Genomic DNA, 27,618 nt, shown 5'->3' on the forward strand with positions numbered 1-27,618 from the left:
ACTGAGACACTTTAATGTACTTGCAGTATATTACTGTTGGCTTTAATAGGTGTAAGATGAACAAAACACAGGTTTTTAATACAGGAGTCAAATACTGACCCTACCTCAGGATCACTGGGCATGGGGTAGGAATATAGGATGTGATGCCGGTCCATCTGTCTAACTTCACAAGAAGTGGCCACTGGGGGGAAGCTGTTTGTGAAAGGTGCTTGGACCCCGTAGATCGCTGCTTATGGCTAAATTTATTAGTAGTATTCTTTTTCTTCCACAACACATGATGGTGGCGCTGTAGCAAAGCAGTTTAACATTTTGGCCTGTATCTCAAGAATCATAAGACCTACAGACAAAATTCTTTTTTATATAAGATTCCTTGGCTACAACCAAGCAAAATTGGTGTCAACAGAGTTTAGCATAGCCATTCTACTTATTGGCATGTTTTGGGAGATGGGGAAAAAACCATAGAGCCCAGAAGAAACCCACACAGAGAGCATGCACAAACACTCCACACAGAGAGTAACACCGGACCAAACCGGGGACCTTGGAGCTGTTTCCAAAAATGAGCCTTTACATACACACCCAAGGAAATTTAAAGTGCTTTGTGGGCTCCCAAGTTGTGCAACTGTTAAAGTTTTGCTCTTTCATTGGCAGAGCAAGAGAGCATAATAATTCTTTATAAATTAACTGCTAGTGCCCTACAATGTGTTTCATTCTTATTTTAAATAGCATTACATTCATGAATGTGGTTTTCCTCTACAATATATAGAGAGATATTAGTGACACAATTTCCCTTCAATCTAAGGGACCTTCATAAGAGCCACCTGATAAATCGGTCAGACTCCAAACAGAAAGATGGATGCCAAGGCCATAAAAAAAGTCCCCAGTCTCTTTCCTTCCCCAAACTCCTGTATCACTGTGATAACAACACTGCCAAGGGCTCCAAGGTGAATGTGTATTCAGTGTACATATCGTCTTCAGGCGTGATGCTACTTTTGAGCTCTGTGAGGTTCACATTACTCTGCAAGTCTAAATGCAGCAAACCACAGGCTAAATTAGCCAGCTCAAACCTCCTCTGGTCCTCAAACATCAAAATCAAGCATTTGCAGCTGCTATCATTTTTATTTGTAGGATTTACACAGACATGTTGTATTTCTGCATAGAAAATATGCACCCCGCTTGTACTCAATGTTCTATTTACAGATTCACAAAAGCTTGTTCATTTCAGCTGCCCACGAATGCCATGTATGCAGATTGGACTGAAAGCAAACCAAATCTCATCTGTATGCCGATTCTCAATGCTGCTTTATGAGGACAGAAAATTGGAAAATCCCCAAGCTGCCTCTGCTTAACAAATCACAGCTTCCTGGCCAGCCTTACTGAATATGATCATTTATGAACATTTCTACCACAGTGTTGTTGAATTCTCGATTCTGATAGGTCAGAAGGTGTTGATTAATTTTCTATAACAGCAGTTCTGACAATAGTTCTGGCTGCAAGGCAAATCACAGGTTTATATTAATGCACTCATACTGATATGTTATTGTTATAGTAAGAATAGTAGCATAGTAACAAGATACCCAGGGACTTTTACAAATTTGTCATTGATGTGGTGAAGTTCTGTGAGGAGACTTTTATTTAGCATTTTTGGAAGGAGTCTCCAGTGTCAGCGCTTTGTAATAGGTAAAGAGCTCAAGCTGAAATTTTAAGGCTGGTGAGGGAATGACTTTTTATAGTCGCTATAACGTATGAGGTAACAAGAACTAACTTGTTTCAAAGATGTTCCACATCATTATATACATACATACAGTAGTGTGCAAAAGTCAGCACATGCTAAGAGCAAAGATGCCTTCAAAAATAATGAAATTAAATGTTTCTACATTTAAAAAAAATACTATAAAAAGCAGTAAACAGTAATAAATCAAACAAAGTCAATATTTGATGTAATGATCCTTCGCTTTTAAAAAAAAACAGTAGTCTCAGGTACAGTGTGTGCAGTTTTATAAGGAAATGAGCTGGAAGTGTTACTGAGCATCTTGCAGAAGCAGCCACAGTTCTTCTGGAGACTTTGACTGTCACACTTGCTTCTTACTTTTGCAGCAAAACCCAGCAGCCTTCATTATGTTTTTTTGTCTGAAAAGTGTCTCTAATGGAATCTCCTGCTTTCTTTACTGACATACAAACATTTTTCTGTAACATTTAATTTTGTGCTGGAAAACTAATGTTTGGAAATCTAAAATGTTTTTGTACTGACTTATGTAGATGTCAGTTTGTACTAAAAAAAAAAAATAGGGTGTCTAAAACATTTGCACAGTACTGTGTGTGTGTGTGTGTGTGTAAATATATATAAAATGTACTTTCCTATAACAGCACATCCCATCATGTTTTATGCCTTACTGGTTTTCCTCTGCTACTTGTGTGCACACAGTATTGGTGGAGGTAGTAGCATGCTCTTAGTATTATGTTTGCTTGACAGAATATGACCACCAAAAACTAAATACAGAAAGCCTTAGCAAATATTGACTCTACTGTTGTCACTGAGATCCCAGAAGACAAATGATGCATGATAGATGAATAACGATTACTTACTTTCCCTTACTGGCATCAACGAACACACTTCTGTATTTCTACTTGGACCTACATTGACTGATTGTTTATATATTCATCATTTAGTGGCTTATGGAAGTAAATGACTGTGCAACCTCAATAATCCCCTGAATGACAAATCTATGGGAAATTTAGTAAAATTATTGAATAATGACTAATGGCATTTATACTATTTTATGTAAATTTGTATGGACCATGTTGAAAATGGCTCACTGAAAGAATTACAGCCTTAACTGCTAAAAGCAGGCTTTCAAAATCCCAAATGACTTAGTAATTTCATCCAATTAAGCCATACATTCACCCAACTAGTCATTTTGCTATTCACGTACAGGAAATTATACCTCAAATTATACCAAAGGTCCACGTATTGACAGCTATTCATCAAGAATAAAAGCCATCAGTTCTTTGAAGAAAGAATACGGAGATTTGCGCTTTAAGCTCTGTAAGCTTCTAAAAGTATTAAATCTCTTGTCAAGGTTGGCAGGTCTGCATCACAAAATACCAAAATGTGCACTCATTGATCATGTTCACTGCATATAAAGTCCATTCTGGTCATTATTGTCAAATGTACTGTAATGTTTATAAAGTAACATCATAGAACACACTTAAAAAAAAAAAAAAAAAAAAAAAAAAGATCCTAAATAAGGTCCGAAAATTTTCTTATATTACATATATTGTTGTAACTCAACCAACTCACTGATGAACTCAAAAGTATAAAAAGCTACCTTTTTTAACTTCATATGCATTTTTTGCAGTTACAATGATTTATTTCTACTAATGCACCAATAAATAAATAAATAAATATCAATGCTATTATAATAAATAAATAAATAAATAAATATACAAATGAAATACAAATCCAGGATGGAAGACTGGATTTTCATCCTCTCTGGTAGAAAAATACTAATGCAAGGTACTTATGGAACAACACTGCTTAATGTGGGTTGTGCTGCAACTGTGGATTAATCTGCACACATTCAGAGAGAATTCAGGGCTATGTTCCAAACCGCATAATGAGCAATAAGTAGTTTGCTTCAATAGTAATGACACCAGTAGTGTAGTAACAAACCATTTAGTACGGTAGACTGGGATGCGACACCAGTATTAAGGACTCTAAAGATCTCGTATAGAAATAATGTCAGAAATCTTAGGTATGAGCTGGATAGTATTAACATGCTAGCTAAAACATGAGCAGATACCCCAGGTGACTTATTCTTATCTAGTATAACCCAAGTTTGCAATACAAATATACAGAAAAACAAACATCTAACTCCACAATGGGGATAAATCAGCCATCACCTATCATTCATTAGCTTCCCACCAAATTAGAGAACAAATAAATGCCTTAACTGTTCAGCAAAGAGGTAAAATGGCATCCGTCCTGCATCTCTTTTCTTCTCTCTGTCTCCTGATAGGCTGCATCTCCTTCCAGTCATCTTGTAGCCAGACTTCTTTCATGCCTGAAGCTAGGCTGTGATGATGTTTACATATCTGGGTTGGTGTATGATGCATATTTTTGTTCTTCTTTTAGGGCTAAATGAAACTGAGAAAAAAGCATATTACAATTATATTTCTACACTGTGCAATATTGATATACATTGCAATATATTAAAAAAAACTGGGGAATCTGTACTGATCATGGTTACATTAGCTTGCATTAATCTGACCAATTTATATCATAGTACTGCCACTGAGGTAGTGAGAAAGCTCACAGAACTCAATCAAGTAAGATTTTGCTTATTTGCATATTGCAGGCTTCTGTAGTATGAGTATTGCAAATGCTAATATTGCAATAATGACTAAAACAATATATTGTGCTATTCTATGGGTAAGTAGGAGTATCACAGGAGAGCAGCATTTGTACATGGTCATATAAAAAGCCTTGATATACCCCATGGCCCTGTTGGATCTGTTATTCCTCTTTGCTCATATAGCTTGTCTGTGCCTCTTATGTTTTCAAAAGATACAAAACACTTGACATTTTTGCCTCCTTTGTATCTGTCAGCTTTAATTGGCTGATCTCTTTTGTAGCTAACTGATGTTCAACCTAATGACTCTTCTGTGTAGCAGTTTTTGTAATTTATTTACTTCAAAATAAAAGTTATTTCATGTGGAGTTTTGTAAATTTTTTTCACCCACTAATTCCCTCTTCTCAGGAAAACGCTCTTTAAATTCAGATGACCAGAGCACCATCTGGTGGAGGCACACTGTATAACTTCTGTAAATTATTACTAACCCTATTCTCCATACCTGGTCTCTGACTTGGTGGATGGCCTCCTCTAGACAGAGTTACATTTGCATCCTATCCTTTCCATTATTTAAAACTGGATTTAATGATGTTTGGTATATTTTTATAACTAAACCTTGATTGATGCTTTTTAAAACTTGTCCCAGACTTTTTTTTTTTTTTTTAATTTAGTTCCTTGGTTTTGACAATGCTGTTTGTTTAGGTACATTCTCTAACAAATCCTGAGGTCATGCAGGAACAGGTTGAACACTAACTGCAGAACATTAATTGCACTCAGGTGGGCCCTGTTCAACTAATTATGTGATTTCTGATGGCAACTGGTTGCATTAGAACTAATTTGGGGTTTTCACACTAATAGGGGTAAATCAATACAATCACAACTTTTGTTTTTACTTGTTAAAAATCTTGAATATTATATTGATTTTCTTGCTCCACTTAAATATTACAGGATATTTTGTGTAGATTCATGACATATAATCCCAATGAAGTTCATTTTAGTTCTACATTGTAGCCATACAAATGCCAACAGGGTGAATACTTATGAAAGCCACTGTATATAGTTTCTCTTTACATTGAGGATAAAACTGCAAGTAATTATTTCTTAAACATTTTTCTTTTAAGATGGGCATCAAATACAATCTTTCCTAGTTTTACTTGTCTCTTCTACTCATGTTTTTCATTTTTCTGTTAAAATAAAATGTAGGGCACATTTTGAAAGCAATGCATTACTTTAGAGGTGTACATTTCCAAAAAAAAAAAAAAAGTACCCCTTAGGGGAATTAGCCAAATGACTTCCATTCAGGATCTAATGGTTTTACTGTTTTCCAAGAGTCCAGTCATCTTTGATTCAGTTACATGTTCATACATCTACTTAAAATAAGTACATCATGAAGGAAGCCTTTACGTGATCCAGCAAGTGAAAAACTGATTAAGAAGTTAATTAATTTTAACTTTCCACACAACACATTAATGGCATCTGTGATATACAGCATGTTGGACCTAACAAACTAATGTAATTAGTTGATACAATTGATTCTTGTTTCCAAGAAGTTCCTACTCCTCTCTCTAGAGGAGTTTTATGAAAGGTGAGCAGCTGAAGCATGTTGATTCATAGCAGAGAGCCTAAAACATGTTCTGCTATATTTAGCAACCCAGCCACCAACAATGCAGTTGTAAGTAGTCAATAGAGGTGCATACATGTATTCATGTGTTTTGAAATGTGTGCTCTGATCACCCAAATTGGATATTAAGACAATGTCAGGACCTTTGCCAGTCTTTTGAAAACTCAGCTTTTAAAAATCAAGTATTTATATGGTTAACAGACCCAAAGGTATTTTTAAAAAACCAACACCACATGAAAGACATTAAAAAAATAAGACAGTATTCAGAATACAACAAGGATGCTTTAATAGATAATTTAGACAGACAAGGCAAGCATTTCATAATTCACTAGACACTCTGCTTTATCAAGTTGAACAGGGCAGGAGTCCCTTGAAATGTAACCTGACAGTCAAGGTTTCAAGTGAAGATATAGCCCATTGAGCTTTGACTACCAGGAAAGCTTGGGGAAAAAATTGGAAGATGAGCCACTGAACACAGTCTTTTTACAAGGTTGCTGACCAAAACACCGAGCAGGAACCAGCTGATTGAAGGCCCCCAGTTTCTGAACACTTTGGCTTGGTATACCAAGAGAGCTGCCAGCAAGCCCTTGAGACAAACTATGGCTTTGAGAAGCACTGTAGGTACTTGAAGTATTGGAATTACTAGAGCCATGAGATGTGCTTTCAGAGGCTTGCTGGTTCACAGTTAAGGCAGGGGCAGAGCTCAACAGTTGTATGCCTTCCGGTGTCCGAGAACCATCATCGGGATTGGAAAACCCTCGAGATGGCCCATAGCCTGATGCACTTTGGCTTTGAGAACCGCTGTAGGAGCTTGAAGTACTAGAAGTAGAACCAGTGGACATTGCACTCTCAGAGGCCGGCTGGATCACTGTTAATCCAGGCACAGATCCAAGATGGTTTACACCTTGCTGTGTCTCAGAACCAACAATTCGGCTGAGTGACAGCCAGTAGGCAGTTGGGCTTTGGGAACCAGTGTAGGAGCTTGACAAACTGGAGGTGGAGGAGCCATTAGCTGTTGTAGCACCTTCAGTTGCCTGCTGGGTTACAGTTAATGCAGGGGCAGGGCTCAGTTGAAATGTGCCTTGCTGTGTTTGGAAGCTACCATATGGGCTGGCAAGCACTTGATTTAGCCCATAGACAGTTGAGCCTGGACTTTGAGAGCCACTGTAGGAGCTTGAAGTTGTAGAACCATTCAACACTGCACTTGCAGAGGCCTGTTGGATCACAGTTAAAGCAGGGACAGAGCTTGATTGACCACCATACTGGCTGACAAGCCCTTGAGACAGCCCATACCCACTTGAGCCTTGGCTTTGAGAGCCACTGTAGGAGCTTGAAGTACTAGAAGTAGAACCACTGGACACTGCACTCTCAGGGGCTGGCCGGATCATGGATCCAAGCTGGTTTACACCTTGCTGTCCCTGGGAACCAACATACTGGCTGGAAAGTCTTAGTGACAGCCAGTAGGCTGCTGGGCTTTGGGAACCAGTGTAGGAGCTTGATAAACTGGAGGTGGAGGAGCCATTAGCTGTTGTGGCATCTTCAGACACCTGCTGGGGTACAGTTAATGCAGGGGCAGAGCCAAGTTGGTTTATGCCTTGCTGTGGTTGGAAACTACTATAAGGGCTGGAAAGTCCATGAAACACCCCATAGAAAGTTGAGCCTTGGCTTTGAGAACCACTGTAGGAGCCTGAAGTACTAGAAGTAGAACCACTGGACATTGCACTCTCTGAGGCCGGCTGGATCACAGACAATCCAGGCACAGAACCATGCTGGTTTATGCCATGCTGTGTCTGGAAACTACCATAGGGGCTGGAAAGTCCTAGTGACAGCCAATAGGTAGATGGGCTTTGAGAACCACTGTGGGAGCTGGAAGACATACCAGAGGTAGTAGGGCCACTGGACATTCCAGTCTCTGAAGCCTGTTGGGTCACAGTTAATGCAGGGGCAGAGCTCAGATGGCTTCCGTCTTGCGTCTGAAAGCTACCATAGCGACTGGCAAGCCAGTGGGACAACCCATAGCCAGTTGAGGTTTGGTGTTGAAAACCACTGTAGGAGCTTGAAGTACTAGAAGTAGAACCATTGAACGTTGCACTCTCAGAGGCCTGCTGAGCCACAAAAGCAGGGGCAGAGCTTGATTGACCTCCACCATACTGGCTTGCAAGCCCTTGAGACAGCCCATAGCCCATTGAGCTTTGCCTTTGAGAACCACTGTAAGAGCTAGCATTTTGCTGGGGCTGACTGCTCTGAAATACACTTGTCCCTTCAGATGACGAGCTGTTAGAACCTCTGCTTTGTTGGGCAGATGTTGCACCAAGAGGCCTACTGGGACTTTGACCAAACAGAGTATTGAGCCTTGCCTGTATCTGGGGATGACTCACACTTTGGCCCACTCCCTGTAAAGCATATTGACTGGTGCTAGAATATTGAGAACCATAGCTACTTTGAGGAGAGGCTGAAGCCAACTCACCTCCTGAACTCTGGGGTGGAGACAAGAGCATCACAAGAGGCCTAGTTTGGAAAGTGCTGGCAAATTGTTGTGGGGGACTTTGCTGGTGCAAGGGTGAATGGACAGTGTTACCAGACTGCAGGTTCACTGAAGAAAGATAGCTTGATTGTCCAGAAGATTGAGCCCCATAGATGTTCTGAGGCCCAGGAGATGGAACATCCTGATTAGATGTGGCTTGAACATATGAAACAATGTTCTGACTTTGGGAACCTTGAACAGTTTGGAATACCGGCTTGTATTGACCAAAAGAGCCATTTGTCAGGGCTTCAGATGAAGATAAGCCTGCCTGAGAGGCTATGCTAGTTTGCAAACCTCCAGCATTAGTTTCATTTTCATCCCTCGTGGCTGTGGAAGTTTGGGCTCCATTAGGAAAGGAGGCAGTTTCCTGAAGCTGATCCAGAGGGGTCTTGGCAACAACGCTGTACCAATCCTGTGCAGGCCTTTTACGCCACACTTGTTAGAAGAGAAAAAAAAAAATTTAAAGGTTATGAATGTCAGTTTATGAATGTCAATACAAGGTAACATACTGGTCCAAGCTTTATAATAGCTTACCTCCAAATGCCCTTCCATCTTTTAAATACAGTAAAACAATGAAGAGTAACCAGAACCTACAAGACAAAAGAACATTAAGAACACAAACAAACCCACATTATGGAAAAATAAACAAGTGAGAACTGCAAAATGTTCACTTTCATTTACCTTTTGCAACCCCACATAATGACTCAACTTGTGACTACCGGAAGGCTTAAGGCCTGCCGTGATACCACTTCAGTACTGGCTCATAGAACCTCAAAACACAAACAGCTCAAAACCATGTAAGCCTGCCTTTTAAGCCATTAATTCAAAGTCAGCTGACTAAAATTAACTACTCACATATCACATGACTCATTATTCCAAGTCCCTTTCTTCAGGTGTGAAACTACTGATTGGTTGTTCTTGCGTCCATGCACAGAGCAGAATGCTACTGCAAATTAAACACTGATGTTCATATTGTGTAATAAATATTGGAATTCTGCCTCATAATCTTCATTCAAGAGACAATTATAAGCAGTTTCCATATATTATATGTCTTGGTTTATCAAGACAAAATGACAGTTTCACTCATTGTGTTACTTCAGATACCAAAATGCTTTGTAGTGTTTATACAACACTTGAAATGTCAGACAGAAGCAGAAACAGAGATTTTTCATGCAGAATCAGTGTTTGGATTTATTTAACAATGAAATATTTGGCCTGACCAGAGGTCAGTTCCAGACTTTTTAGGGGTCTGTTACAGGTGCAATACTTTTTGTTTGCAGAGCAATCAGTTCTGATCTCTGTTTATAAAGACTACTGACATTCTTAAAATGTGGGCAGCATGAATCTAAGTGCATGGACTTGAAGAATATTGGTAATAAAATTACTAACCTATGACCTAGGGCCCATTTCTTTGTATTTGGATTGCTGAGTTATTTGGACTGGGTTGTTGACCCTGGATTTGTCTGGACTGTTTGTTCTTTGGGGTGATAACAGGTACTCCACATCACACCACCATGTCGTTGTTTATTTTCCTAGAAAATCACGTCCCAAAGTGTTTTGTTCCTCTTATTGCCATTGCAAACAACTTTTTATTTAAAAAGAACGTTACACCCATTTATGTTAAATAAATGCTAAATAAACATCTCTAAATAAATGTTCTCAAGTTTTCAAACCCGCAAAGATTTTTGCACTGTTATGTACTGTATGCCCAGCTTAACTGAATACTGTGAGAGATCTGCACATTCACTACGATGTAAAATAAAAGCAGGAGGAGAACTTTGTTTCCATCCAGTTCAGGCACTTAAAGGATCATCCTTTATTACAAGGTAAAAAGCATGTATACAAAGCCACAGTTTCCTTTCACACCAGCACTACTTCTACACAGTAGTTAACTAACAGCAGATCAACAATCAAACCCGAAACCTCTTCTCATTCACAGTAAGGTGGAATGACTAAGAAAGAACTAGGGATGAACTGATCCTACTTTCTCATTTCACAGAAAAGGTGTTGCTGTGAGGACATCCTGTTTGCTGTGATTCTCTTGCGGCATAAGATGAGCTTCCGATGAAAATAATGACCAGTCAAGCTCACAGACAAAACATGTCAGTGGACAGGACCAGAAAATTTGATAATAATCCAGCAATCCAGGAAAGTTTTGGTCCAATTTCCAAGTTTTGGAAAGTTTGGATCGGTACATCATTATAAAGAACCCAAACAAAACAGAAGTACTCACTAATATACAGAAAATCTGGAAATTTTGAAGCCATATTATAGTGTTTAAAAAGTATAATGACAAAGGGTGAAATAAATCCATTTTAAGAAAACAAAACAAGTTCAGGTAAATGGAGGTAAAATGGTTTTGCACTGTGAGTGCCATTAGTGTGTCTGAGATTGTATTCAGAAACTACATATTAGTGGAGATGTTTCCCCCATGCTAGTTATAGCCTAAGAAGTTTGAACTTGATTTTAAATTATTGATAATAAAACTGCATTCATGTTCTGTTTGTATTGTGAATTTCTTCATCAGCTCAAGTGAAGTTCCTTAGAGGATGGTTATATTAGAGGCCGAGTTGACAACTTGACTAGAACCTACCCAGAAGGTTATTCTGCAATTCTGATTGCTGATATTCTGGTTATTCTGATGCTGTTTCCTTTTTAAACCTGTTGAAAATGGTAGATAAAGCTTTTCGGAAGAGTATACAGGACGAATTAATTAGGTCTACTTAATGTTGAATTTTTTTGTTCAGGGGTTTGTTCCTTACTGTTGATGGAGATGCATTTCTTTACTCTGCATACATCTGCATACATACTCTGCATGCATGTCTTTACTCTGCATATGATGTGCATTAAATCATTCATGCACATTGGAAACACAGACACACACACTCCCTTCTCTGGAAAACCCTGAATCATGTACTCGCTAGAAAATTAACAGAGTGGGGGGAAAAAAAAAAATCTAAAAATCTGCCTGTTAGAATAACATCATCCGATATGAAGCCGACACTGAGATGCTCGCAGTAATCAAACCAACAGTGAATCCCTAATAAAAATAATAAAATACCCACCAGCCCTGCTGGGGTCTGGTGGTTTACAAAAAAAAAAAAATTAACAACATAAAAAAATGACTGATTTTTTTTTTTTTACAGTGATTATGTGAGAATCAGGATCTGATTGAATAAAAATACTAGGGACAAAAGCTGGAGGTCTCTCTGGACGGCACGGGGATCGGATCTCAGCCAGAGCATGATCATGTCATGTCAGCTGTCGGTAGACAGACCAGTCTGAGAAACAGTGAACAAAGGAACATCAATATCCAGATACAGATCACATGTTAAAGCAACAGCATGACAAAAAAAAATTCCCCGATTTCACCCTTAGCCAAATGTAGTTGATCAGCCATGACATGTTCAACATCTGACATTTCTGTGGAACGGATTCTTTGAAATAGTCTTGTATTACTTGTTAGACACTTTGACCCATAACCCAAGTGTAAACTCTGCTTGTGGTAAAGGAACGCTGTGCAATTTTGTACATTGTACATTTTTTCACCTAACCACTCTTTTATTGTAAGGTGAGGGCAGTGATTTTGTAACCGGAACCATTCTTGCTGAACGTGCTATTGGTAGATACCTGTGTACAAGCAGATCCAGCTTTCCTCATGGGAAGATGACCTTATTAGAGGAACTAAGTGAAAATCTCTCAGAGAAACAATTATTTTCTGATCACAACTGAACTACACAAAATCTCCAAGTTATGGAGGTCGTTTTCATTGAGAAACGTTATTATAATCATCATAATCATCATAATTATCATCATCTCCTTCATTATCAGGAATTTCACCATTATTATGATCCCACCACCTCCAATATCGTCCAGTATAACCCAAGCTATAAAGCCAAGGGTTATGAGCTCAAAGTCATCTCTCATTCCCTTTCATTTGGTGCAAGCAGCCACAATCTCTCTTTCTTTCTAGCAGGTTCATCGAATATAAAGTCCACTCATTCTTTCCATCTCTTCCATTCTCAGTCAGGTTTCATTTGGTGAAAGCGGCCACGACGGCCCAGAGCAGCTCGTTGGCACCGGATTTGGTCGCCTCGGTCTCCGGTTCGAGCTCGAGCAGTGCGCGTACACGCTTTGTCGCGAGCTCGTACTGGTCGTCCTGCAGTGGTGCAAAAGCGTTCTCCAGCACGTCGGAGGAGTGTGCAAGGAGGATAAGAGCGAGCAGACGCTTGTCCATGCGCTGCGGCTCCCTCACCCACTTGTCGAGCATGGCTTCCTGGAGCTTCTTGACGAGGCGCTGCTTCACCGTGCTGTTGCTCAGCGGGTGCGTGGTCATGTCGAACAGCAGGAAGTTCTGCTTCTCTGTGCTCAGCACACCCTTCTCCACCAGGTTCTTCGCCAGACGCTCACGAACATTGCGAAGTTGATAGTGGAGCTTCAGGGGATTCCACGTCTCTCCTGTCCAAGCAAACAAAGTATACAAGCAAAGATAACGTATTAGAATGAGCGCATTAATATAAACCTGTGATTTATCTTACAGCTGCTGACACTAGTTTATAATCATATGACCAGTCAGATTAGAGAATTCAACAGTGCTGTGGTAAAACATTCACAGAGATTCTGGCTGTAAAGCGATGTGTAAGAGGTGTGTGTTTCTTCTCACCGCTGAGCAGCTCTATCCAGTTCTGCACCGTCTCAGGAGGCTGCGTTTCCTTCACGTGTTTCAGCGCCTCGTCTAGCAACACGTCTCCTGTGGGTGCATCTGATTTACACAGCACCTAAACACACAGGGGAGAATGAACTAAAATTAATTCACTTGGAAACTGTGAAGTGACACTGTTTAATGTTTCACCCTCAGGAGGATTTTGTGTTTATACATGACATGCAGGGTTAAACTTAAACTTCAGACTAAAGGTTTACAACATTCCTTAGCTACAGTTTAACAACATTCCAGAGCTACAGCTTAACAACATCCCATAAGTACATGAACAATATCCCATAAGTACAGGTTAACCACATTCCAAAGCTACAGCTTAACAATATCCAATAAGTACATGAACAATATCCCACATGTACAGGTTAACCACATTCCAAAACTACAGATTAACAATATTCCCGAACTGCAGGTTAACAATTTTCCAAAACTATAGTTTAAGAATATTCCAGAGCTCCAGGTTAAGAATATTCCAGAGCTACAGGTTAACAACAATCCAGAAATACAGATAAATAATATTGCTAAGTTACGGGTTAAAAAATATTCCATAACTTCAGATTAACAATATTCCATATCTAGTGGTTAGTTACAGCTAAAGAACTACAAGATAAATATTCCAGAGCTACAAGTTAACAATATTCCAGAACTACAGATAAAAACATTCCAAAACTACAGATTAAGAATATTCCAGAACTACAGTAAAACAATATTCCAGAGCTGCAGGTTAACAATATCCCATAACTAAAGGTTAACCATTTTCCACACTTACAAGTTAACAGTATTCTGGAATAACCACATGCACATGTTGAATATCACAGGACAGCGGGTGGCAGACTGGTGACTTCAATGTTTTCTTGCTGGAGAACAAGTGAGGAATTCAGCAAGCAATTGCCTCATACAAGACAAGATGATATTCGAACAGATGTGGGAGTCAGGAACACTGGGAACTCAAACTATCGAGTTCTCAAGCAGCGTTTTGGAACGTCACCACAGCTGACAGAATCACAGACTCCACAACTGATACACATCATATCCTGAAAATCTTTTAAAGCGCATGCGTTTGTGTGTGTGTGTGTGTGTGTGTGTGTGTGTCATTTTCCTCCCTCCTCCCACACAACTCAGGAAGACAATGTGCAAATAAGAGACTATGGAGCAAGAGAAACCGGCCAAACACTCAAGCTGTTCACAGCATCGTACAGCTCCACTACTGGACACACACCTTTCTGGCCAGCAGGCTTTTCCTCCTCATGCCGCAAGGTTCGAGCTGTAGTCGTCCTCGGAGGCTGAGCTCGATTAGCATGCAGCCTCTCAGACCCGAAGATATGCAGTCATTCCAGAATGACGTGTATCCCTGTGACATCACACACATACGCACACACAGACACACACCATAATTAACCAGATATCAAAACAGTAGTATGTGTTAGCTAGTCTTTATTTTAAAGAAGTAAAAGGAAAACTGGAAACTGAAATCTGTCGTTATCTCATTTTCCTTGTTTTCCCAAATTTCTATATCGATTTCTTTTACAGTTTTGACTTTGATACCGTATTTCTAGCCTGTAAGATATATACATACTTCCATTGGACTTATGTTATTGAATCTTGTTTGGAAACATTAACGAAGCTGTAAGAATGTGTTCCCAGTTAAACAAATGAGATTTCTTTCATTTTGCCACCTTGTGCTTATGTAAATCCGAGCTGTCGCCATGTCAGCTGTTTCTCTCTGCCATTGCTGAATATGTAAGTTCTACCAAAGAGTCTGGCTGGATATGTCCTTCTGAGATAAGTTTAATTGGAGAAAGAAAAAAAAGTGTCAGCTTCAGTGAACTGACAGGCACAAAGGCCACGCCTCCTTCACTGAAACTAATAAATCTAGTCCACATATAAAAAGTGTTCAGGATACTACAGGGACTCGGTCTCTTAAGGTACATGTGACAGCTGGGAAAACTGACGACACGTCTTTGCCGCATTCAGATATCCATACACAAACACACACACACACACACACACACACACACACAGCACAACTGGTTGCTGGGCAAACAGGCTGTTAGGTGGAGTTCACTAACAAATAAATACAAATAATCACTTCCTGCTCCCCAATTACTATCAAACACCCTTTTTCTTACTCTTTGTATTTCACACTATGGATGAAGCGTGTATGTCTATTAATCGACCCACCTACTGACATATCAATCTGTCTGCTAATTTGTGATGTGAGGCAAATACTTTTAATATTACATATTGCAATAATATCTGAATAAACATAAACCCTAATCTATCTATTTACAGCTTCTAAAGCTGAATTAGATATTATAATATATACTGGATATTTCCATCCATCCATCCATCCATTTTCTGTACTGCTTATTCTACACAGGGTCGCGATCCCAGGGGACTCGGGGATGCGGTGCCAACCCATCACAGGGCACAATCACACACACACTCACACACTACGGACAATCTGGAAATGCCAATCAGCCTAGAACGCGTGTCTTTGGACTCGGGGAAAAAACGAGTACCCGAAAAAAAAAACCTGAAGCACGGGGAGAACATGCAAGCTCCGCGCACACAGGGTGGAGGAGGGATTCGAACCCTCAACCCCGGAGGCGTGACAAACGTGCTATAGATTGTGATCGTGTGTGTGTCTAAGATAATATAAAATAATATCACACAAGGGTATGTATCTCAGATGAATTATTATTATTACTATTATTACTATTATTATTATTATTATTATTATTATTAATAATAATAATAATAATAATAAGAAGAAGAAGAAGAAGAAGAAGAAGAAGAATTATTATTATTATTATTATTATTATTATTACTATACAAACCTGGGACTTCTCAGATCATTAGTACATTTAGTAATTATTATTAATTATTAATGTGTGTGTGTGTGTGTGTGTTTCCCGCACCTCTCTGTCTTTCAGTCCTAACAGCAGCACTTCCTCCATGAGTGTCAGCCGCGTCTCCTTCGAGTCTCCCAGCTCGTCGTCGTCCTCCTCCCCGCGGCGCTCTTCGTGCTCGTCCCCGTCGGAGATCTTCTCTCTGTCGGCGGCGGCGTTACGCGAGGCCTCGGTCCGCCGCTGCACCAGGCCCGAGGTGCTCCTCTGCGTCAGCGAAGTCATTATTCCCACTCACAGTCCGGTATTCCGATCAGCAACACGTCCCAACAGTACTGTTTAATAACACATCAGCTTAGAGGGGAAAAGAAAGATAAATTTCTCCTCGTTTCTGAAATAACAGCTGCTTGTTGACGTGGATGTTTACATGCGTCCGGCTCGCGAGTCCCGATTTCCTGATTCAATATGGCGAGCGTGATGACGACAGAGATATCCGGGGTGACGCCAGAGATCACGGAAGTGGGCAGATCATTTCTTCTACACCCAATTAAGGCTACAAGAGCTCGTATTTATAGGCTTATGTTATTCTTGTTGCTTGAGAAGGACTGGCATTGAATAACTGAATGAAACTGATACAAAGATTTTTAAAGATTTCAGCCAAAAATAAAAGCTACTCTTTTCCCCCTGACCCAGAATGTAGTAGATCACCCCAACAGGACAGGGTTCCAGGGCACATCTAATTTAGTGTTCGGAAGCAAAGGGCTGCAATCACAATGGCAAGTGTACTGTGGGCCCAATTAAAATTCCCCATTGTAAGCCTTCGTTCATTCCTCTTCAGTAAGCGCTTTATCCTGGTCGGGGTCACATGGATCCGGAGCCTATCCCAGGAATACTGGGTGCCAGAGGGGCATATAGCCTGGATGGGACAGCAGTCTATCACAGGGCACCATGCACACACATATTCACACACTCACTCACACCTAGGGGTAATTTATAACATAGACAATCCACCTGCCGGCATGTTTTTGGGAGGTGCGAGGAAACCAGAGAACCCAGAGAAAACTCATTCAGACACATCCCATTATGAGCCAAGAATAAAACCAGGGACTTTGGAGCAGCGAATGACACCCCCAAGCAGCCACATTTAAAGTTTTTAATGGCAATTCAAATTAACCCAGTTGCAACCAATGCACATGCTGAATTTTCATTTTTCAGCTGTAACATCTGCTTGTCAGCGTGGGCTTGTGGCTGCGTTCTTGGCAGCCAGATTCAGACGAATTCATCATTGTCAAATCCACATGGGCCAGCACTGGACCATTCTTCATTTGCGATCATCTGATTACCTAATTTTCACACTAATATCAAGTAACATCAATACAATATATCCTATACTAATAACAAGTAACATCAATACAATATAGCTAAAAACAGTACTAGTGTAAATGTTCATTTTTACAATAGAGACTTGTTCTTATATTTTATGAAATTTTATGTATAAATGTTATTACACCAAGCCAACTATTCTACATCAGTAATTCTCAGAATGGGGTCCAGGAACCATGAAGCATAGCCAGGGAGTCTGCGATTTTTTTTTTTTTTTTAAATCTTGTTACATTGGTGAAACTCACAACCCTCCTTTATGAACATTCTGTTTATTATGAAGTTCTTTGTTGTTAGGTGATTTGACTGGTTTGTTGAATTTAATTTGTTTAATCCAAAATAATGTCAACTTGAATCTAATGTGTTCTGCGGTGGAAAGTTCAGGAAGAGTTAAGCTCTATGTTTCCAGCAAATAGCCAATAATGAGGTGAATATTTGAATATTTTAGATAGATTATGTTCATAAAATAAATATGTGCTGAGATAGTCCATGGAATTAATTTACTAATTAATGAATGAATTAGGATCAGCAACCTTAGGGCAGACATGGGTGGTTGTTCCTGTAAAGGCTGTTCTGTTCTGTCGCTCCTTTCAGTGTACATACTAGCTGGTCAATTAGTGTATAGTGTAAGAATATAGTGCATAGGGTACGATTTCAGACAGAGTCCCCGTGTATGTCCTGGGTCAATCATAGGACAATAGGAATGCTTTGTATGCTAAGTTTTTTTCAGCCTAGGACCTGATTTGACCTGACAAAGACCTGATTTGTTATCTTCGAACAAGACTGATAAGGCAACCAGGTAAACAACAGGCGGTATTATCTTGCTGTTGCTTTACACCTGCATTTTATGTCTACATGTGAGTGACTTTATGATCTGTGGTTTAATCATATTTCCTATACATTCTACCCCAAGTGGAGTGCACTAGATGTTAAGTAGGTCATATCACGTGGCTTTGCTTTGAGGTCATTGTCTAGATCCGTGGTTCTCAAAGTGGGGTCCGGGAACAGAGGGGTCTGTGAAGTGTACCCAGGGGGTCCATGAATTTTATTTACAGCAGTGGAAATCATAACCTCCCTTTATCACCATTACCTACCATTATAAGCTATATTAGGTTCTTATAGCTGACCTGGACCTAATGTGTTCTGTTGATGGAAAGTTCACTAATATAAAGCTCTATGACTCTTATAAATAGACAAAATAGTATTGTACATATTTAAATAATTTTCTTTAAATAACCTAAGTGAATATGTTTGCATTGTATTATACTATTATATATCTTTATCTGTTGTTTCACCCTTTTTATCTGACCTTTGCCACAAATAAATTAAAAATTACCCCTAGAGTCTAAAACCGCAGAAACCTTACACAGCTACGTAAAGGTAGAGTTGGGCTAGAAATGAAATTTAGACCATATCCCAGTTCAGCCAAGGCATCTTTGGTGCCCAGAATTGGCTACGTCTGTTACATGCTGAAGGCCAATGTAGCTAACAAGTAATAGCTGAAACCTACAACCTCCAGTTTAGCATCATACAAACTGCTGCTTTAAGAAACCTAAAAGCTGTTCTCACCTGAACAGCTCAAATAAAAGGTGGGAGGTGCGACATGGTCTAACACTGCACCTGTTAGATTTTAGAGGGGAAAAAAAACCTCTGAATGAGTGTAGATTACATTTGAACAGCTGTGTCCCAGCCAATCAGTCTTCTCAGAGGCAGGACGATTCAGCGTCACATCTATAGAAAAGCAAGTGGGACTCAGAGGGGTTCAGTGTAGTGGCCAAGCGCTGCTGAAAAGGGCACGGGACCAAAAAGTGCAGTCGTGAGGATGCTGAGAGGTGATTCACGGTCGGAACGGATACTCTAACATTTACCCTAAAAAATGGAAGAGCCACAAAAAGGTGAGTACTCATTATTAAAAACATTTAACATGCACAAATATGAAAAAAAAAAAAGTTGCTACTAACTTTGGCTATTAAAATAATTACATCCAAAAATGGCTGACAGAAAAAAATATCATCTACCACTTTTATTGCTTCAGCCACTGTTGATTTTGATGCTCATGATTAAAAGATTGTCCGTGTTTTTTAGGTCCAAAATGCTTTGTGTATGCTAATCAATATTATTAGGTGCTGATATCTGTCATATATGTATCGCTTTTAATGTATACTATATTTAATGCAATGTTTTAAAAAAATAAAAATACAATATGTAAGGAATAAAACACTTGGAGTGTTCTGTTATAGGAAAATAATCAGCCTCAGGCCATTACCACCATTAGTGCTCTTATACCACAGCAATTCTTTAATTGTTCTTTTTATCTGTTTATAGATACATTTAATGTTGTGGAACATCCGTGAAACAAGTTAGTTCCTGTTTTAACTTGTCGTTCCCTCACCAGCCTCCCTTTTTACTCTCTAATGAAATTAATTTAGGCAAAAAACACAGCTTGTCTTGTTACTGAGAAACCGCAAACTCCTCTATCCGAAGATTCTCCTGTTGCAATGCGCTGACACTGGAGACTCCTTCCTTAAAAGCTAAATTAATGTCTTCTTACAGAAACCTCCCTATTAATGATTATGCATTTTTCTTTGTTAAATAAGATGTGTTTTTTAATCCTTTTATTATTACCCTGGGATTATATGGCGTGTCACCTATACAAGTCCCTGTAATGTATTAAAATGAGTGCATTAATATAAACCTGGGATTTGCCCTACAGCCAGAACTACTATCAGAGCTTCTGATACAGAAAATAAATCAACACCTTCTGCCAAATCAGAATCGAGAAATTAACAGCACTGTGCTATGAACATGCATATTATAACAAACATGAGTTTATATGTTCTCTGTTCTACACAGCAGAAAAAGGCCTCCCTTCACTCTGCGTTGGTTGTGGGCTTCAGATCCGCGACCGCTTCGTGTTGAGGGTGTTTCCTGACCTGCGTTGGCACATAGCGTGTCTGAAGTGTGTGGAGTGTCAGCAAAACCTAGACGAGTCTCACACCTGCTTCATTAAAGACGGAAAGACCCTGTGTAAAGATGATTATATCAGGTTTTTAATCAATTTTATTATTTATTATTATAGGATTATAGGATGTGTTGTTCAGGAATGAGTTGACTCTTTGAATCGGCTCTTTTAGGTGAACACTGAGAGCGGACTCACTTTTTTGTCACAACTTGCAGTGTAATTTTACCATAAAAATAACATTAATTCATGCTTACTATATTTATCAATACATAATTATTAATTATTCAAATTATTTTGTTAATTAGAAGGTAGAGACTGATTTCATGAAACAATTTTAGCCAGTTAGGTAAAGATGAACAATGCTTCGTTATGATATCACAAACCTTATCTGATTTATTAAAAAAAAGAAAGAAAGAAAGAAAGAAAAAAAAGGACAGCAGTGAGCCATTTGGAAGCCGAAAGATTGACCTCGTATTGGTGACTCATTGGAAATTCCCATCAATTGCTAGAAAAGAGAATATCATGTTTAATTCCTAGCTACTACACTACACATGGATATAATGAATAATGAATTGCTAGTTAGCTATTTATCTAATTAAGAGGTAGAGTATATTAAGAGCGCTGTACTTACTGTAAATCAACAAGCCTGTAGAGAACACAAAGACACTTAACACATATGACCTCTAGCTACTGTATATGTTACAGATAACATTGATAATTTTTACATTTTCTTTAATTACGCAATCATGTTACATTTGTAAACTGACTCGCTGACATTTGTGAGGGTTAAACAGACCTGACCTATGCTTGCAGTGTATTATGGGTAATACAAACAGCCACTTAAGAATGTTTCTGTGCTTTTTAGCCACATGCAGTGACGGCTGGTTGTGATATTAGATGGGAGATTGAATATCGATCAAATATCTATCAATAGCACAACAACAAAATAATAAGAAGAATGATTTGGGGCAAACTATTTTACAAGCACACTTAAAGACAGATAGGTTCGTGTGTGTGTGTGTGTGTGTGTGTGTGTGTTACACATCTGTAATCCTGTGACAAGTTGTGTTTCCTCCGAATACCAAACGTGCTAAACAGAAAAGTTGCAACAGTATCATTCACAAATGAAAAAGAAAAAAATAAATTTAAGTTCTGGCATCTGTGCTTTTGTGTAATTTGTACTTTGACTGGACAATGTGTGAGGTCCACTCTGTGACATCCTTTCATTAATTACAAATTATTTTTACAACTTGCTTTTCAGATTATACACCACCAAATGTGCAAAATGTCTAAAGTCAATCAGCAGCCGTGATTACGTCATGCGTGCAGGAGATAACGTCTATCACGTGCAGTGCTTCCGGTGTGAGCACTGCGATCGGCAGCTGCTGCCCGGAGATGAGTTTACCATCCAAGACGGCTTCCTGCACTGCACTGGTCGTGAAAACACCAATCACAGACTAATAACACTTACACATGACTCAGCACATCTGACTGACCTGGACAGGTGTGATGAAGGAGCAGGTAAACATACAAACCAGTCAGAGAGGAGCACTTAGAAACCAACACAGCAACATCAACAGTGTTATATTCATGATTCTGACCAAAAACCGTACTGTATGTACACAGTTTCATTCTTACCCTGGAAGTCAGGCTTCAGGTACAAAATTCCAGCTCTTGCCTACATACTCTTAATTAAGACTGGTACAAGAGTGTGAAGGCATTTCCAATTTAAATATTCATGCAATGGTAAAGTGCGGAGTTTTGCATGTTTCCTTCAGATTCTCCGGTTTCCTTACACTTACCAAAAACATGGGTAGTTTTGGAAATGGTATGCACCTTGCACTCAGTGTTCCCAGGATAGGCACCAGATTCACTGCAACCATGACCAGGATAAAGCGCTTTCTGAAGAGGAATAATGAATAAATGAATAAATAAATGAATGAATGAATAAATGCATTAGTACTGGTGCAGACATGTTCCTCTGCCATTTAAACATATTAAGCAATTTATTGTTTTACAGATTTTTGAATGTTTAAAACACTTTTGTCACATTTTAATTTACTGCTGTGAAGTTTAAAATGAACACTTGACAATTTTCTGTGAACACATTCACATCTGACTCAGTGGATGTAGTCTATATTTAACACTGTGTCTTTTCCACCTGCATGCAGACACTTCCCAGTCGGGTGGAGAAGGTGATTCTGGCTGGCCGGTTGTGCCCATCAAGCCTGAGAAGACTGCACGTGTGAGGACAGCACTCAGCCCGTCTCAGCTCCATGTGCTGCGCACATGCTACAACGCTAACCCGCGACCGGACGCTACAGTGAAGGAACAGCTGATGGAGCTGACGGGCTTGAGCTCGCGTGTCATCCGCATCTGGTTCCAGAACAAACGATGCAAAGACAAGAAAAAGAGCATGCTGGAGAGACAAATGCAGCACAAGAGCGGAGAACAGGTAGGCCAATGCAGGATGTGCACTGACTTTTCATTTCTTACTGATTTAATATAACTTCTCAAGTAGTGCACAGCCTTTTAGAATCAAGGGTCAGCCTTATATTCCCAGGGTCCTATATTCCCAAGACCCTATGTTTCCTGGACTCTATATGCCCAAGGTCCTATATTCCCAGGGCCCTATATTTCCAGGAGTCTATATTGCCAGGGCCCTATGTTCCCATGACTCTATAGGCCCTGTGTTCCCATGACTCTATATGTTCCCATAAATCTATACTCTAAGGGCTCGATATTAAATCATCAGCCTGTTTTTTTCAACAGGACAAAAAAGCCCTCCATCTTAAAGACTTTCGCATGTTGTGGTTACAGTTTTACCTCTGACTGTTATAAAGTGCTTGGACTGGAGATTCCTACCAAAAAATGCTATATAAATGTCTCCTCACAGAGAACGTCAAGAGTGTATTAATATAAAGCTGTGAAATACTGTCAGAGCTGCTGTTAGAAATTAACATCTACTGGCCAATCAGAGTCGACAATTCAACAGCACTGTGATTTAATCTTTCTTAGCAGTTTAATCTTTCAAGGAGTCTCAGGAGTGATATTTGTAATAGACAGCTGATGAAGATGCAGTTATTATTAAAGTGCAGAGCAGGAAACATTATCAGCTTTATTTAATTTTATTCACAGACCGATATGACAGATGAGCCGTTGTTGGCTGTCACTCCTGAGAACCTGGACTTAGACACACTGATGCCCCCACTGGACCTGCAGAGTCTCCAGCCATCTTGGAAGCTCCTGACGAGTCTCTTGTTTTCAGACAGTGATCAGGAAACGGTGACTCTCAACCAGCTAGATTAGCCCTAATGTTCACCGCTAAGTAGTGAACACTACAGGAGAGTTAAGTGCATAAGAAGGATGGAAAGGTGTACTAGTGTTTTTTTGTGATTTTCATGAGTTTATATCAGACAGTAATATGAGCATTTATTCTACAGAAACTGATATTGTGTTAAAATCCATCGAGCCACAAAATATAAACTTAAATGCCATTCCATCAGAGGAGGAGACATGAACTTCATTTTTCTTGGGTTGATAAAGACTTGGAGTGTGACCACTGATCCAGGCGACAGTTTTAAAAATGAAGTGTTATTCGTGAAAAGGGCAGCATTTCTGTAACAAAGTCTCTCAATTAAATCAAGCTACTGTGTGACAATGTTTATTAAATGTGCTACACAAAGTTAAAATCGTATCGTAAATAATGCTGTTAAAATGTCTTAAGAAATATTGCCACTTATGTACCAATCATTTAGTAAAGTTTTGTGTAAATGTCTTAGTAGGCCAAACTGAACTTAAAATGACAGTCAGATTTGCTTCACAGTCATGTGCATACAGTATGTTGATAAAACTTAATCAGCCATAAATTATCTAGCGCGTTCACGGCACAGCTGATTTACATTTAGTGATGCTCACAAACCTGCCTAAAAGACTGAAAGAGAGAGCGGAAAATGACAACAGAATGGTAAAATTCACAACATGTGCTAAATATTCCAGTGATGCAGCTCAGTGGCCTTTCTACTTTTATAGGGTGCTATTACTTTTGTCCTAATTAAATGGCTAGTTTATGTGTCTTAATTTAAGGAATTGTTTTGGATTGCTTTCTTGGTAAACCGACTGAGTTTCACAGAATTTTTTTTGTTAAGTTTGTGTGAAATAAATAAGTGATTTAAATCCATATAGAAAATTGCAGTAAGTCACTTCTAATTAAATTCTAATATTTATATTATATATATATATATATATATATAAGGTTCACATTAGCGAATTAGACTCTTTATATGTTTACACAATTTACATCAACTCAGGAGCTCTCGAATATGAATGGATATGAACATTTTTCCAAACGAACTGGATTTTCCTGTACTGTATATCACATTTCTTGCGTAAATTGCTTTTGCAAACTATTTACTTTTTTTTCTGAAAAGTGAGGCCCGATTATCCTCAAAGTACTCAAAAATATTTTTTCTACTTCTCAAAGAAAGCACCACAGTACAAGTACTCTCAAAATTCTCTGTTACTTTTGTTTTGTTTTTTTTACAAATTGATGTTCATGTAACAGGTCATTATTTTTCTTCAGCTTTTTATTCAGTTTATTTCTATTAATCCCCAAAAATGTAAAATCATTTCTCTCTTATTTCTCCCAACCTTTTGGTTCTATCTGTAATAAAAGTTATTTAGTCTTTTATATACTCAATAGTTATGTTTATTCTCTTCTGTCATGAAAACATTGTTATTTATTGTCAACTAATATTATTTATTTTATTACTTTGTTAATTATTCAATAGTTGGTTGTGTTCATGGGAAGTTCAAACTCCACATAATGATGACTGTAATAAATATTTTCCATGATTCATTATGAATAATCCTCTCTAATCACATTCTAATCTCTGCTATATTCGCTGAAATTGCTTTACTTTACACCTCTACCTCACACATTCATCCTGTTTTTTTTTTCACACTGTCCTTCAGTTTCTCTGTACTGTTTGATCGGCTCAGTCTAAACACAGATAAAGCCGCACAGATATGGGACTTGTTGTGGACCTGCACTAATCACACTTTGTATAGAAATGATTTGTATTTGCAGTGGATTTGTTTGAAGTAAAGGTGAAAGCAAAAACCCACTTTCCCACGCTGTGTTCTTGTGCAACCTACACGCCATTTACATTTATTCATAGCCGCTTACAAGCAAGGCAGAGCTGGAGGTGAAGGGCATACTCAAGAGTACTGCTGAGATTTATAAGTTATCAGTTGATTTTTACTCTTAGATATGTGAAGTTTAAGTTACTATAGAAACAATAAAGTCATAGTTATAGTGAAGTGACTTGTGGCCAAGTATGGTGGCCCATACTCGGTTTTTCTGCTCTGCATTTAACCCATCCAAGTGCACACACACAGTAGTGAACACACACACACACCGTGAACACACACCCGGAGCAGTGAGCAGCCTTTTTTCGCTGCAGCGGCCAGGGAGCAGTTGGGGGTTCGGTGCCTTGCTCAAGGGTCTCACCTCAGTCGTGGTATTGAGGGTGGGAGAGAGCGCTGGTCATTCACTCCCCCCACCTACAATCCCTGCCGGACCCGAGACTCGAACCCACAACCTTCAGGTTCACCTTCGGGTTGCAAGTCCGACTCTCTATCCATTAGGCCACGACTGCCCCCTAAAGGTTTGAGAAGTGAAAAGTTATTGTTTCTCCCCGTCGGGGAATCGAACCCCGGTCTTCCGCGTGACAGGCGGAGATACTGTCCACTATACTAACGAGGAGTGACTGAGTCATAGTCAGAAAATTAATCAACACCTTCTGATCAGTCAGAATCAAGAATTCATCAGTGTTCTTCTATAAGATTGCAATAGTAAATATAATCATTTTTATAATGGTAAGCTCTGATTTTCACTACTGTAATAATATATATATACATATAAAATCATGGACCCGCTTCACAGACCCAACTTTGAGACCTGGAATAAGAATCTTAATAAAATCAGACAGTGATTTTTCTCTGTGTATCTCCTCTTCCTCATGTCTATGTAAAACATCTGCTGTGTTCTGTATCCTGTATGTCACTGTGTGTGAATACGGTTCAATTCCAGTTCGGCCCTTATCCACGGAGCCTTTGTTCTCTAAATCAAATAATGAAAAGAGGCTCAGGGCTTCAACCAAGGCAATTCATCCTCACCGAAAAGAAATTAATTAATGAATCAAATCTGTGCTTTTTGCTCTCGTAGCTTTCATCTTTGAACCCTGTGTAGGAGGTTTGTGAAGTTGCTCAAAAGAGTGACAAAATATTAATTATAGCCGCTTTGCCTGAGCGAGAGGTTTCAATTAAAATGGTGATTCAAGAGCAAACATGAATTCACAAAGAACCTGCATCTGGGCTTTATTAGTGTGAAATAAACTCAGATCTTGTCTTTAGCATCTTCTTTGAGACACTTGAGCCTAAATGAGCACTGAATCTTGGAGAGTATGCTAATATCAGTGTGCATGCTAAGACTGGAGGATATGCTAATCCTGCATCCTGTTTCAGTACTAATCCTCACATGACTTGATTTTCACCATTTCCATTTGGTTAAACTCCCACCACCATCTTAAGGGCTGCCTACAACGCTCTCTTACGAGTAATACGGTGTGTATTTGATTAGTTCTACTGTTAAACACAGGTACAATATCTCTAACTTTTCTATGATGTTTGCCTTGTTAATCTTTTCTGAGCAATTCATCAGCAGGCTTCCGGGATAAGACCGTAGCATGCTGGCAAGTGGGCAGGTAATGAGTGTCAAGGAATGAGGAGTCAGGAGGCTGGATTAAGAGAGCGATAGAGACATGGAAGCCCGTTATTTAATTTCCATGTTATTTGTGGTTGTTATTTTTTTTTAACAAGCTGTGGTCAAGTGGTTTGCAAAAACCCATCAGATACTGTTATGAGTGAATTGTGGAAAATAACTAAAACAAACCCAAAAAGATTAAATTGAACGTTCACTAAACTTCCATTAAACTAAATATATTTTACCAAAAAAACATGGAAATGTTTTTATTTCCGCTACTTCCTAACCATGCCTAGGCTTTCTGCCTGCAAAGGTAAAGATAATGTAACATAGTTACAGTCAGTCTGCCTAAAGATGTCCAAAACCTTACCAGCTAAGTATTATTTCCTCATAATTTTTATTAATTTTTCCTCCAATTTCTCTCCAATTTGGTCATCTCCCAATCCCCATCCA

General features: G+C 39.1%; 3 protein-coding genes and 1 non-coding gene across 4 annotated transcripts; 1 reads left to right on the forward strand and 3 right to left on the reverse strand.

Moving 5' to 3' along the window:
* Positions 1-6,232: 6,232 nt before the first annotated feature.
* On the reverse strand, positions 6,233-9,291 carry zgc:173837 (mucin-19). Its single transcript, XM_026942489.3, has 3 exons — positions 9,176-9,291; positions 9,029-9,084; positions 6,233-8,929 (listed from the first exon to the last, which is right to left on the reverse strand). The coding sequence occupies exons 1-3, from the start codon at positions 9,190-9,192 to the stop codon at positions 6,399-6,401; spliced, it is 2,604 nt and encodes an 867-aa protein (XP_026798290.3). The 5' UTR covers positions 9,193-9,291; the 3' UTR covers positions 6,233-6,398.
* Positions 9,292-10,271: 980 nt separating this feature from the next.
* golph3b (golgi phosphoprotein 3b) lies at positions 10,272-16,543 on the reverse strand. Its single transcript, XM_026942750.3, has 4 exons — positions 16,130-16,543; positions 14,428-14,559; positions 13,158-13,272; positions 10,272-12,952 (listed from the first exon to the last, which is right to left on the reverse strand). Exons 1-4 carry the CDS (start codon positions 16,340-16,342, stop codon positions 12,528-12,530), a joined length of 885 nt encoding a protein of 294 aa, XP_026798551.1. The 5' UTR covers positions 16,343-16,543; the 3' UTR covers positions 10,272-12,527.
* A 1,125-nt stretch (positions 16,544-17,668) lies between these two features.
* LOC113543999 (insulin gene enhancer protein isl-1-like) lies at positions 17,669-26,044 on the forward strand. Its single transcript, XM_026942564.3, has 5 exons — positions 17,669-19,332; positions 20,291-20,483; positions 21,661-21,920; positions 22,571-22,854; positions 23,538-26,044. Exons 1-5 carry the CDS (start codon positions 19,314-19,316, stop codon positions 23,706-23,708), a joined length of 927 nt encoding a protein of 308 aa, XP_026798365.3. The 5' UTR covers positions 17,669-19,313; the 3' UTR covers positions 23,709-26,044.
* A 50-nt stretch (positions 26,045-26,094) lies between these two features.
* Positions 26,095-26,166, reverse strand: trnad-guc (transfer RNA aspartic acid (anticodon GUC)). Its single transcript has one exon. It is a non-coding gene; the product is annotated as a tRNA-Asp (tRNA).
* Between the last annotated feature and the right edge of the window lie 1,452 nt (positions 26,167-27,618).

Source organism: Pangasianodon hypophthalmus, chromosome 17 (assembly GCF_027358585.1).
Source record: "Pangasianodon hypophthalmus isolate fPanHyp1 chromosome 17, fPanHyp1.pri, whole genome shotgun sequence".
NCBI classification, from domain to species: domain Eukaryota; kingdom Metazoa; phylum Chordata; class Actinopteri; order Siluriformes; family Pangasiidae; genus Pangasianodon; species Pangasianodon hypophthalmus.